This window comes from Grammomys surdaster, unplaced genomic scaffold (assembly GCF_004785775.1).
Source record: "Grammomys surdaster isolate TR1022 unplaced genomic scaffold, NIH_TR_1.0 274, whole genome shotgun sequence".
Classification (NCBI taxonomy): domain Eukaryota; kingdom Metazoa; phylum Chordata; class Mammalia; order Rodentia; family Muridae; genus Grammomys; species Grammomys surdaster.
The window spans coordinates 1063509-1077840 of NW_021604715.1; the positions used below are offsets into that span (position 1 = coordinate 1063509).

Below are 14332 nucleotides of genomic sequence, written 5' to 3' on the forward strand. Positions count from 1 at the left end.
TTCTTTCTTTTTTGGTTTTTCGAGACAGGGTTTCTCTGTGTAGCCCTAGCTGTCCTGGAACTCACTCTGTAGACCAGGCTGGCCTCAAACTCAGAAATCCACCTGCCTCTCCCTCCCAAGTGCTGGGATTAAAGGCGTGCGCCACCACCTCCCGGCTCCTTTCTCACTTTTTCTTTACATTGTTTTTCATTTTCTTCCTCCTTCCCCATCTGTTTCTTTTTTGCCTTCACCCTTTCTGTTTTTTGTTTCTTTTGTTGTCATTCCCCTATTTTTATTATTTCTGGTTCTTTTTATCTTCCTTTCTCTTCCTTTTGAGGGTTCACTCACTTTTTTCCATTTCTGTTTCTCACAGAGGCTTTCTCCTTTCCTCCTTTTTCCTTTTCTCTCTTTCCATCATCTCTCCTACTGTCTTCTGTTTTATTTCTTTTGTGTTTTCCCTTCACTTTCCACCTCTTCTTTCACTACATTTCTGCTTCTCATTCCATCCTTTCCCCTTCTCCCTTTTCCTTGTTTGTTTCTCTGTCCATTTCTTCCTCCTCGCTCCCCCTGTTTTCTTTCTCTGTCATGCTTGCTTGCTTCTATTTCACCCTTTCTTTTTAATTTCTTCATTATTACTGGTTTCTTTTCTTTGTTTTACCTTAGTTAGCCAATGTCTTTCTGTTTCCTTTTCTATCTTTGTGTTCCTCTTTCGCTCTTTCTCACTTTTTTCTTTTTTGTTCTTTGAAACTTTCATTATATTGTGTTTATTTGAGACAGGGTCTCAGATATTCCAGGCTGACTTCAAACTTGAGGTGTAGCCAGGGATGCTTTTGGACTCTGATCTCCTGTATCTACCTTCCAAGTGATGAGATTACAGATGTTTGATGTTATTCCGGTCCTCATGTCTTTCTTTCACTCCCCCCCCACCTTGTTTCTGTCTTTATTCTTCCATCTGATTTTCTGTTTTGTCTTTCTCACTTTTCCTTTCCATTTGTTCTTACCTTTCTATTTTCTTTCTCACATTTTATCTTTCTCTACATCTTCTTTCTGTGTTTCCCCCTTTCTCTCTTATTTCTGTTTCTTTTCCTTTTACATCCACTCGTCCTTTCTCTTTTTCTACTATTGTGTTGTCTTCTCTCATTTTGTGTTTTTTCCATCCTTCTTTCCTTCCCCTCTTACCTATGGCATTTCTGTTTCTTTCCCCTTTCTCTCCCTTCTTCTCCCTCCACCTCTTCTCCTCCCCTTTCCGTCCTCTTTCTTTTTTCCATTTTTCTTCCACCTCCCCTTATCAAGGTCTCCAACCTCTGTCCTCATCCCTTTCTTTACCTCTCTCCCCTTCTTACCTTCCCTTTCCCTCTCTGTGACTTCCCCCTTTTTTCTTTTCTTCCTTTCCCTTTCCTGTCTTGCTTTGTAGCTGAGTCTGGCTTGTTATTCACTATAAAGACCTGGCTGGCCTAGAACTCATGGGTGCTGCTATTACAGATGTGTGACACCAATCCCAGATATCTATTTTCCCTCCCAGTCTCTCTCCTCCCCTCCCCTTTTCTTCTTCCCTTATTTTCCAGCTCCTCTTTTTATTTCTTTCATCTTTTCTCTGTGTTCACTAGCTTCTTTCTCTAGTTTCTCTCACCTTTCTTTTTTCTCTGTCTTTTTTTCTTTTTAAACTTTTGCTCTCTGTCCTCTTTTTGTTTCCCTCTTTTTATCATTCCATTTTTCCTGATTTCTCTATTTTATTTCTTTTTCTGTCTTTTTCTCTTGTTACACTCCCCGCTCTCTCTTTTTAAAAATGGGTGCTAAGGTCTGAATCCTGGTTCTCATGATTGTATAGTAAATACTCTTAACTGCTTAACTATCCTCTTGCCCTCCCTCTTCCTTTCCCTCCCTCTCTCCCTCTATTTTGCCATTCTCTTTTCCCTTTTCTTTGTTTCTATTTCCTTTCTCCTTTATTTTCTTCCTCCTCTCCCTTCCTTTTTGTCCCTATCTTGCTCTCTTCCTCTCTTCCTCTTGCTCTTTAACTCTCTTCTTTCTTCGCCTTCCATCTTTTTTCCCCTTTTGAGACAGGGTCTTACTGTGCATCCCTGATTTATTTAGAATGTATTATGTAGCACAACTGGCTACATAGTGAGTGAGTACCTGCTCTGTCCATCTTCTTCTGAGTGCTGGAATTACAGCTGTAAGGTACTTTGCCTGGCCTCGGTTTCCTCTTTTCCCCTCTTTCTTCATCTTTCCCCCTCCTTTATTAATTCCACTGATGGTAAGAGGACAATCTTTCGGAGTTTTCCGTTCTCTTCTTCCACCTTTTCTTGGGTCCCAGGGATGGATCCCAGTTTGACCTTGAGCTCCAGATCCTTTTCCTTTCCCCTCTCCAGTTGCCAGGATTGCAGGTTTGCACACTGACAGCTTCCTGACTCCTCTTAGCATTTGCTTTTGGTGGGTATCATCACAGCTAGTTGTGGGGACTTCTACGTCAGGAAATTAGCCCCTTGTGTGGAACATGTGGCAAATTCAGTTTTTGTCTTTATCTGTTGTCTTCTGGGTTTACATTGTCCCTCTTTGCAATTTATACAGTTTAATTTCTATTTCAATTTGGAATTATAGTGACTTCTGGGTTTTGTATACCATCTTGAAAGGTCTTTCATACTCCACACAAGATTATAAAGTGGTTCTCTCATGTTTTCTTTAGTGCTTTATGGTTTAAGTTCATATTTATGCAAGATTAATATACATATTTTAAATTATAGTTCAAATTTGACACTTCCCAGTACTACATTGCGAATTTTTGTTCTCTGTCCATTATCATCCAATAACTACAGTTTTAGGGACCCAGATCCCTCTTTTGACCTCCTTGGGTACCCACATGCAGGTGGTACACAGACGTACAAGCAGGCAAACCAATAAAATAATAATAAAACATTTAAAAATAATAAAATTTAAAACGTTTTCAAAGCTGACCAGAGAATTCGAAGAGTGTGTTTTTCTGAGGAGAGAAGCATTTGCTGCTTTTTAAAAAACATAGTTTGAAAGGGTTTTATATATTTTTTTCTTAAAAATTAAGAATGGTCAAACCCAGGTTTGATGGCTTAGGTCTTTAATCCCAGCCATCATTGGGGGGAAGAAACAAGCTCTCTGTGAGTTCAAGGCTAGCTTGGTCTACATACAGAGAACCATGACAGCAAAGGCTACAGAAATCCTGTCTCAAAAACAAACAAACAAACAAACAAACAAACAAACCACACACACACATACACAAAAGAATGGTAGAGATACAAATTTTATTCATCCAGGGAACCCAATTTTCTTAATTCAAACTTCTGTTGCTGTGATAAACTTCCATAGCTACAAACAATTTCAGGAAGAATTTATAACTGTTGTAAACTGATGGTAAGAGCAGAAGGCCAGTGTCCCTCTTGGTTGTTTTCTTATGTGTTTTGGAAACACCACTCATTGTATTATTAGTGAATGTTCTTTTTCTTTCTTTTAGTCCTCAATTCAGGTGTATGCTGATAAATTGTACTCAGTGGAAACTGTGATGTTCTATGACTATGATAGGTAAGTGTAGTGTAAGTGTTTAAAAAACACCTTCAGAGTGATTTTAAAACACTAAAACACGAAAAAGGTTCATATGGAAGTTTTTAGTGAGTGATAATGCTTTGTTTAGTAATGTTCTATATATGACATGATCAGCTTAGAATTCGGCTTAAAATCTGGAAAAAGACGAATTACCTATATTATAGAAAAAAGTCTAAGATGTCCTTTGGTATTGCTTTGTTTCTTCTACTAAAATCAGGTCTGACTTATATTATAATCAAGCTTAAATATAGGGGAGCATGAGCATTTGAAGTATATAAAATGCCTTGGTCTCTCTGTCTTTTTAGATTTTTCCCATTTATTTATTTATTTGTTTGTTTATTTATTTATTCATTCATTCATTCATTCATTATACATCTTGGTTGAAGCCCACCTCCCTCCTCCCCTCCCAGTCCCACCTTCAACCCTTCCCCCATTCTCCCTTACCTTTCTCCACTGAGAAGGGAAGACACCCCCCCCCATGGATACCAACCTGCTCTGGCACATCAAGTTACAGCTAGACTAGGTGCAATCTTTCCCACTAAGGTCAGACAAGGCAGCCAAGCCAGGGGAAGGGGATCTAAAGGAGGGCAACAGAGTCAAAATCAGCCCCCACTCCGGTTGGGCCAGTCATTGGTTGTCCATTCCCTTAATCTGTTCTCCATCTTTGTCCCTGCACATTTTGTAGACAGAGCAAATTAAGGATCAGAGGTTTTCTGGTTGGGTTGGTGTCCCCCCTCCTTCCATGGGAAATTCGACCTGGCTACAGGAGGTTGGCACATCAGCCTCTGTATACCCTACTGCTAGGAGTCTCAGCTAGGATCATACCCAAAGACTCGAGGGAGCCTTACCTGTCCCTGGCTTCTCCTGGCTTCTCTTTAGATTGTACAAATCTTTTGCCATTTAAAATACATACAAAATTTCTATGTATTTGATTTTCTACTTAAAGTTATCTTATATTCATAACAACTGAAAGAAAATTCTAATTCATTTTATTTACTAATTTTTTGAGACTCTATGGGAATATGTTTAGGGATGGGTTTGTTCTTTAAATTTGCTTTGACTAGAACTAATAATTACAGTTTCTGAATATACTGAGTTAGATTATTATGGACTTGAAACTGTTGTTTATTTTTGTATAATTTAAAAGTTAATCCCCCCCAAATATTGTGAGGTGGTTTCTCTTTTTCTTTTTTTGTTCCTTTTACTTCTTTCCAAGACAAGGTTTTTCTGTGTATCTCTGGCCATCCTGCAACTCACTTTGTAAACCCAGATGGCCTTGAACTCACAGAGATTCACCTGCCTTTGCCTTGGGAGTTCTGGGACTAAAGGTGTGCACCACCTCTGTTAGGCCTGTGAAGTTTTATAATTGTCATTTCTCTGTTAAGAAACTTCAAATGCAGTAGCGAACCTTTATGTAATGAATTTAGCAGTTACACATGCTGAAGAGAAATGTTTAGTAAGGCACATAGTTCATAATTGTACATATGTAGATCATAGTTTTATTTGCAGTCTTGTTAGCAATAGAGACTTTAGAGAAATTATAAAGATTGATTTCTTGCTCAGTTTTAAAACATGGTACTTGAACTTCTTTCTTAGCTTTGACTTCTGTCAAGATTCTTTGAAGAAAACACCCTCTAAGACTCTTGGACAAATCCTATCTGGGGAACAAATAACATCATGTCCCTACAAGGTTATTCAGCTGATCTTATTAGTATATCTTATTTTTGAAAGGATTTTCTCAAAAGTATTTAAAATTGAATCTCTGTTTTAAAGGGAGGAAAGAAAAAAAGAAGCTCATATTGATAGAGGAGTCTGTTAAATATCTGTATTAGCTGGGTCCGTATAAAGGGGAGGGAGCGAGGGAGGGAGGAAGGGAGGGAGAGAGGGATAGAGGGAAAGAGGGAGAGAGAGACACATAGACACAGGCAGAGATAGGGAGAAAGTGTGTGAGATGATGAGGAGTGGGCTCTGGGCACCACATAAGCTGAGCAGGTACTCTATCATTGAACTTTGGCCGCAGCCTTTTTGAGACAAATTCTATTGTGTAGCTCAAGATGGCCTTGGAGTATCGAATGTTTTCCAGGTTGTCATAGAATTTGGGAGCTGAGACTATAGATGTAGCCATCAGGTCCAACCTTTTTCTTGTTTTTCTCCCCCCCCCCCAAAAAAAAGAAGAGTGTCACACTCTATAGTCCAGATTGTCCTGAAATCCATGGCAATCATACTTAACATCACAAGTTCTGCTATTGTAAGCATGAGCTGCAATGTCTGGCCTGCATAAGGTTTAATTTCAATTTCAAGGTATTTACTTGTTTGTTTGCTTTTTTTTACTTTATAAAGAAAAGCTCTGAGTGTATTGTACTGTTCCTATTTTGGGTGAGTGATATAAGGAGATAAAACTGGATGCTGAATATGCACTCATTTTACCTTCAGTATCTTAATGAATAGGAGGCTAAGACTATCTCAAAACAGCACAACAATTAAAAACAAAGCAGAACAACAACACACTAGAAATGGGGAAGCGATAGCTTAGTTGGTAAACAGCTTCCCACCGAGCCTAACAACATGAGATCAGTCCCTAGGATTCACATGGTGGAAGGAGAGAACTAACTTTTCCAAGTTGTCCTCTGATGGCCACACACGAACTGTGTGTGGCACGGCATGTGTGTGCACACACACAATAAATAAATGGCATGAAAAAAAAAAGAAGAGATGTACTTAGTCTCACAGTTCTGTAGGTGCAAGGCCCAAATAACACTTTACCAGCTCTGTTGTGTTTTATAAAAAGATAAAGAGAGAAGGAATATGTTTGGTGGATGTGTGGTGAGGTATGGGGAAAGGGGGTGCCTCCATGGGCCCATGCTGAGGTATCCATCCCTTCCCCTGACGGACCAGCTACACGATAGAATAGAGTTTATTCAGGGCATGGGGAAGGGAGTTGAGAGGGTAGTAGAGGCAGAGAAGAGAGTAGAGAAGTAGAGGCTGGCCATGGGCACGTGGAGAGAGGGAGGAAGGGAATGAGGAGAGTGGGGAGAAGAGAGAGGGGACAGAGCAGGAGCAAGAAGGCAAGAACAAGAGAAAGGAGGGGGGCAAGCAGCTCCTTTTATAGTTAGTTACTAACACCTGGCTGTTGCTAGGTAACTGTGGGGCAGAGCTTAGACAAAATGCTAACAAGCTCTGCAAAGAGGCCTCTGGTTTGATTTATAAAATGGTAGGCACATGTGTGAGTTTTTTCTTTTAAGTTCACTAGGATTTGTTGGGACCTAGGTAAAATATTAAGGCCTAGATAACAGTTACCTGGCTAGCTTGCCATTATAAGAGAATTTTCTCATGTGTTTTAACTGTTAATAGGAAATTTTCTAGCGACAAGATAGATTGCATATTCTGTTGTGTTCTGTCCCCTTGAAAAACAATCACAATAGAAGTCAGCAGAAATGTTTTGTATAGTTACCCACAATAAGCCTGGACTTGTACCAACCTTCCAACAGGACTTCCTGCAGTCATTTGTAAGTTTTTATGGTATAAGATCCTGAGATGGACCCCAAAAGCATCCAGTTATGAATACCTTACCCTAATGGTCAATCTTATCACTTTTAAAGTAACTCAAATCAAAACACTGTAGTCAGAGTAAATGTTTGACCTCTCAATTTAATTTCACTGTGACTTCAGGAATTAAAGTTAATGATAGAGAATGATGCTATATTAGTTTATAGGCACAAATCATAGTCAGATCCTACAATATGATATGAGAAGACAAATCCTTCCCTTCAGTTTTAAAAGCATTTTGTATGTACGACTAGAATAGTCGTAACAGTTAGAAACTGAAACTGAAAAGAGACAGAGTTGAGAATGATGATACACTTAAATCTTTCAAGGGAAAAATATACCTGTAAGATGAACTGCTTATTTGGTGACATTTGACTTATATCGAATTTAGCCAAATTTCTTAATATTTTCATTTCTTATAGTTTTCTTTCAACAAAGAAGAAACATGTAGAAAAGTCTATGTAAAATTTTACGCTCCAGACAGTGAAGATGAAATGAGCAAGTTGGCCTTTTTGAAGAGAGGGATAAAACAGGATTACCATCATCACTGGTGTGTTTGTTATTTAAAAGTGACTTTTTCATTCCTTTTTAAAGTAATTTATTTTTAAAAGTTTTATGTGTGTTGGTGTTTTGCCACATATATGTCTGTGTGAGAGGTCAGATTTTGTAGTTACAGACAGTTGTGAGCTACCAAGTGGGTGCTGGTATTTGAACCTGGATTCTCTCAGAGCAGTCAGTGCTCTTAACCACTGAGCCATCTCTGTAGCCCCTAAGAATAATTAATTGACATATAAATTATGTTCTATTTTTGTGATTTGATTATAATTGAACTTAAATATTTGTAATATAACATGTTGCTCAATGTGAACTGTTTGCTAAACCTTTTATTTAAAAAATATTTTTATTTAGGGTTATTGATAACACACAAGTAATATGGTGTTATGACACAGAAGATGGAGAACACCATTGCGTATCAGGATTTCCAATAGGATGTTTTAATGCCCCGAGTGACCAAGTGAAAGGTTCTTGCTTGATTAATGTGAGTATTACCAACTTACAGCAGGACTACATGAATGTTGCTTTACTTAAGTCAAGGAAATAGGCTTGAAAAGAAATCAAACAGTATGTGTGGCTGTGGGTCTCTGTTGTCCTCATCTGCTGCAGGAGGAAGCTTCTCTGCTGATGGCTGAAGCAGACACTGATCTATGAGTATAGCAGAATATCATTAAGAGTCATTTTATTGATACCACATTTTTTACACTAGTAGTGCTTGGTTATGCCCTAGGTGTCTGGGCTATCTAGTCTCTGGTTCTTGGTCACCCAAGCAGTGTTCAGCGTAAGTTCTGTCTTATGGAGTGCCTGTTAAGTCAAATCAGAAGTTGGTTGGTTATTTCCATAAGATCTGTGCCACCATTGCCCTCATGTATCTTATAGGCAGGGCAGATTGTAGGTCAAAGGGTTTGTAGTTGGGTTGGTGTCTATGCTTCTCTTTTGGTACCTGCAGAGTACTGAGGTCCTAATTATGCTTTTTTTGAATGGGTCTTATGGCACCCAAACTATTCCTATCCTCCCTCCCTTCCTCTCTTCCCCTTCTATCCCTCCCTCCCCTTCCTGTCTTTCTCTCTTTTTCTTTCTTTCCTTCTCACTGTTTTCCCTCCCTCCCTCCCTCCCTCCCTCCCTCCCTCCCTTCCTCCTTCCCTCCCTCCCTCCCTTCCTCCTTCCCTCCATTCTTCCTTCTTTCCTTTCTTTGAGAGAGGATCTCATGTAGCCTGAGTTGATCCTCTTGCTTCTACCTCCAATGTACTGGGATTACAGGTGCACATCACCATATGTGTCAACTTTTAATGTATTTTATATGTTGAAACTTTGAACAATGGTTAGGGATAATGGGCAAAGGTGAAGACAGGCATAGAACAATAGCAAATTTTTTGCCTTGATTTGTCTAGTTGCTAGAACTCTGTTTCCTTTTGATATGAACTGTAGAAAAAAATTCAGTCATTAACGTACTACTCTGGGGACTTTGCTGGGACACTTATATTATTTGCCTAGTTTTTACTTTTTTGTTTGTTTTGTGAACAGGTTGAATTGGAACCCACTATGTAGCCTAGGCTAGCCTTAAGCTCAAGGGGAATCTTTTTTCTTTTGTTATTTTATTTTATTTTATTTTTTGAGGCAGGGTTTTTTTTTTGTGTAGTCCTGGCTGTTCTGGAACTCACTCTGTAGACCAGGCTGGCCTCGAACTCAGAAATCCGCCTGCCTCTACCTCCCAAATGCTGGGATTAAAGGCGTGAGCTACCACTGCCCGGCTCATGGGGAATCTCTTGTTTCAACCTCTTAAGTGCTTGGATTGCAGGTGCGATTGCAGATGTATGCCACATGTCTGATTTTTTTTTTTACTGCTTTTTAAAAATTCACTTTTCTTTTTACTTTTTAAGATATATACTAAAAACATAAAAACATCAGAGTAGAAAGCTAGAAAGAGACCTAGGTACTCAAGGGAATGTAGATTTATTATAATGACAATATAATCAAGCAGAAAGTTTGATAAATGATATTTGTACAACAAAAATCTTGGAAAAATTCTTCAAGGAATTGCCATCAAAATCCATGTACTCAAAGGAAGCATAAGTGAATGGAACCTGATTGCTTGTTTGTTTGAGACAGGGTCACGTGCATCCCAAACTGACTTTCAACTCACTGTGTAGTCATCCATGACTTCAAACTTCTTTTCTCTTACCTTTTCCCCAAAAGATAGGATTACAGATGTGTGCCACTGTATCAGGCTTGTGTAGTGTTTGAGGTCAAACCTGACACTTTGTGCATACTAGACAAGTACTCTACAAAGGAGCTACAACTATAACCCAAAGATTATAATGTTTAATGCACTGGTCATGACCTGGTATTTTCACACAAGCTCCTGTGGAATGTGTACACTCTCTACCAGTCCCTTATATACAAAATATATAAAAATGGATACAAATTTAAATCATAATGGTTTAATTATAGGAAAGAAAGACTTTCTGTTCCTATGACCATTCTTCAGCATGTAAATATAAAAATAGTGTATCTTTGGATTATACAGTGTTAGAATGTTTGATTTAAAAAACCCTGGGCTTGATTTCCACCCTGCATAAACTCAGTATAGTGACAGACCTGTAATTCTAGCACATGAGACCTAGAGGTAGGAGGATCAGAGTGTTCCTTTGCTATACAGCAAGTGGGAATTCCAGTCCGAGCTACACAAGACCCTGAATTGAAAAACAAAGAGTGTACTTTGAGTTGCTGATTTACGTTTCATAAAAGAACAAAACAGAACTCTAGTACCTGGATTTGGCTTGGAATTAGTGTGAGATTACCCAGTCTCTGGAACAGTGTTTAACATATGTATGACATTTCATACTACACGTTTATGTGATATGACATTCTTAGCGTTGATTATAAAATCAAAATATTGCTGGATGCTGGAAAACACTGAAGATATTATTTTCTAAAGTGTCAATACTGAGCCAAGTTTTTAATTCTCTGTGTAAAAATAATTAAGCACATCAATTTTTTTATTGGATGTTTTATTTACATTTCATATGTTATACCCTTACCCCATTCCCCACCCACCCAGGAACCCCCAATCCCCTCACCCCTCCTCCTTCTTCTCTGTGGATGTAACCTCTATCTACCCCCCGACTCCCACCTCCCCACCCTCAAATTCCCACCCCCTGGGGTGTCCAGCCTTCATGAGGTCAAGGATCTCATCTTCCACCTATGCCCAGCAGGGCCCTCCACTCTTACATATACAGCTGAAGCCATGGATCCCTCCCTAAGTGCTCCCAGGCTGGTGGTTTAGACTCTAGGAGCTTTGGTTGGTTGGAATTGTTGCTCTCCTCATGGGGCCTCAAACCCTTTCAGCTCCAATGGTCTTCACTCTAACTCCTCCATTGGGAACCCCATGATCAGTTCAATGGCTAGTTGTGAGCATCCGCCTCTGAATATGTCAGACTCTTGCAGACCTCTGAGGAGACATCTATATCAGGCTCTTATCAGCATGCACTTCCTGACTTCCACATCAGCACCTACCTTTGGTGACTGCACATGGGATGGATACTCAGGTGGAATGGTCTTCAGACGGCCCCTCCTTCAGTTTCTGTCCCTCACTTTGTCTCCATATTTGCTCCCTTGGGTATTTTGTTGCTCCTTCTAAGAAGGACTGAATCACCTCCACTTGGTCTTCCTTCTTCATGAGCTTCATGTGGCCTGTGAGTTGAATCTGAAATGCCCAAGATTCAACTCACAGGCACATCAATTTTATTAGTTTTAACAATTGCTTTTCTCTTCAATGCATGCTGAAATTATTTATATTAACTATAAATTATATTTATAAAATTATATAAAATAAATACATTATTATTTTATGCATTATAAAATTATTCTTTGGTACCAAAGAATTAATTTCTTTTATGATTTATCAGTAAAAGGTTGGGACAAGATTTCATGCAGCTTGGCCTAATCACAAGTTGCTATGTAGCTGAGGTGGCTTTGATTTCATGATATTTCTGCCTTTTCCTCTTCTTCTTCCCCCTTCCATTTTTCTCATACAGTATATATCCTGTATCCTTTAGGATACAGTTTCGCTTCCCTTTACTCCTCTCTATTCTTCCCCACTTTTCTTCTCATAGAGATCCACTCTCTTTCTCTCTGTGTTAGAAAAGAACAGCCTTCTAAGAGATAACAACAAAATATAACAGAATAAAATATAAATAGATAAAACAAAAACCATCACAGAAATTGGACAAGGGAAATCAACAAAGGGAAATGAACCCAAGAGAAGGCACAAGAATCAGAGACCCACTCATTTACGTGCAGGAATCCCATAAAAACACTAAACTGGAAGCTATAACCCATTCACAAAGGACCTGGTGCAGACCCTTGAAGGCTCTGTGCTTGCTGCTTCAGTCTCTGTGAGTTCATATGAGCTTTACTCATAGTGAGTTAGAGAACCTTGTTCTCCTGGTGTCCTCCATCCCTTTGGCTCTTACACTCTTTCTGTCTCCTCTTCTGTGGGCTTCTCTGAGCTCTGGGAGTAGGAATTTGATGGAAACATTACATTTACAGATAAGTGTTCCAGCATATTTCTGCACAATGTCTTGCTGTGGGTCTCTGTTCCCATTTGCTGCAGGAAGAAGTTTCTCTTGATGACTGAAGGCCAAACTCATGATATGCTTAAACTTTATACACTGATTATGTGTTTTTTTTTTAAAAAAGGCTCACATTCTAGCCCAGGCCAGTCTAGAACTGGAGTTAACTCTTTTGCCTTAGCCTCTAATGTGTGGGGTTTTCTGGTCAAGATTAACTATGCCTGGATCTATTGCTAGTTTATTAGTTAATTTTATTACTCTGTATCCTTATGTGGTAAAAACTTTAAAAATGACATGAATCTATGAATATTACAGTTTTACAATATTTCTCCTTTAAAAACTATTTAGTAAAGAGTTGACTAATACTTTATTAGGCCAAATATTCATGGTTGTGATTTTAAACTTATAAAAACATAGTTATCCTTCATATGTTTAAGAAATTTAGGTGTATCTGTGTTTTGCCTATGTGTATGTATATGTGGTGTATATTTATGTCTGATGCAGGTTGTTAAACACCATGTGGATGCTGGGGAGTAAATCCAGGTCCTCTGCAAAACCAAGTTATCTTAACTGATAAGCTAGCTCTCCATGTCCATGGTACATTTTAAAAAAGTATTAGTGTATCCAATGTTTATTCCATAGTCAGGTTTTGTACTTTGTAGTTTCTAGGAAAAATTCAAAGTTTCAAATTTCTTTTATCTTCTTACAGCCTGAATTCAACAAAAATAATAGTTTGTACCTCTTCAACCACCTTGACATTACTATTACATATCACAAAGAAAGTGACACAAACAGCCAGGTTGCAAAGGTGATTAGTTCCAGAGTTGATCCCAAGAGGTAAAGATAGCATTTCTTTTTAAATAGTTCTAATGATTTAAAAATGGGTTTAAAATGTAGATTCCTAACTTGATAATTTTTACCTTTAGGATACCTATGTGATAATATATTACATAATACAATTTGTAATCTATCTGCTAAGTATCTGAGTATTATACAATGTGAAGAAGAATTAAGAAGAATGGACTTATTGAGAGTGTTCTAACTCTTCATTTATTTGCTGTTTTAGTATAAAGGGGTTACTATAAATATATTTTGATTTGTTTTTCTTGAGAGGGCAGCTTACTAGTAGCAATAGATTCTTTTAGGAAAGTATCAAGTAGTATCTGCTAATAATCAGTGCTCTTTACAGCTGAATAGGCAGCCTCAAGAATTATTGAACACTTTATCCCTGGACATATGTAGGGAGAGCCTGGAGATCTATTTTTAAAGAGGACAAACAATTAGAGATATGCCATTGTATTGTGAGCCCTAATCCATGCCTAGCGAATTGTTCATTCACCTCCGGTTGATACACCCAGGAGTCAGGTGGGTGAATCATATAGGAACCTCTATTCACTTTTCCATAATGGCTAAACTAATTTACACTGCCATTAGTAGTATATATGAGCAACAGCTTTCGTTGCTAAGTTCGGTAGTTTCTACATAGTAGGTTCTTACATACCTGGGTGCTTACAAATATGATTTCTTCTTCATGTACTTAATATTCTAGCCCTACAGTTAAAGTTACAAGACACTGTGTTGAAGAGCTGTGAGGCAAAAGAAGAAAAAATTCTTTGGTAAAATTTTTCTCTTATTTACAAGCAAAAGGAATGTTCTTAAGTATAAAGTTTTAGGTAGTATATAGAGCTCTGTTTGAATGATGGTAACATTTAGAAACACAGATATTTTAAATAATGAAGAAGTATACATGGATATGGTATTCCGCCATGTAATCCAAACATTTAAAGTCAAGAGGTTGAGGCAGAAAGCTAGTGAGTTTAAAGTGACTTTTAAATAAGGAACGTAAGAGAAAGCTCAGTTTTCTTACACTACTATTATGTGTCTGAAGAACCATGAATCAAAAATTTTACATTAGTTTTATGTACAAAATTCCTCCTAATTTTTCTCTTTTCTTAGCTATAAACATTCAGATGAAGACCACATAACTTGCAATGAGCCACCTATGGAAATTCCTGAAGAAGATACAGAGAATTTAAAGGTGGTCTACACATATTCTGTGAAATTCGAGCCAAGTATGGCATGCTCTCACCTTATTTTCTTCCTCTCCT

At 38.2% G+C, this 14332-nt stretch overlaps 1 protein-coding gene across 1 annotated transcript in view; it reads left to right on the forward strand.

Moving 5' to 3' along the window:
* LOC114628925 (transmembrane 9 superfamily member 2-like) overlaps positions 1-14332 on the forward strand; it is a 76351-nt gene that overhangs the window by 2411 nt on the left and 59608 nt on the right. Inside the window, exons 2-7 of the mRNA XM_028776905.1 lie at positions 3461-3528; positions 5146-5239; positions 7518-7645; positions 8005-8134; positions 12934-13061; positions 14181-14301. Of these exons, the coding sequence (XP_028632738.1) occupies positions 3461-3528; positions 5146-5239; positions 7518-7645; positions 8005-8134; positions 12934-13061; positions 14181-14301 (669 nt within the window). The remainder of the gene's footprint in view (positions 1-3460; positions 3529-5145; positions 5240-7517; positions 7646-8004; positions 8135-12933; positions 13062-14180; positions 14302-14332) is intronic.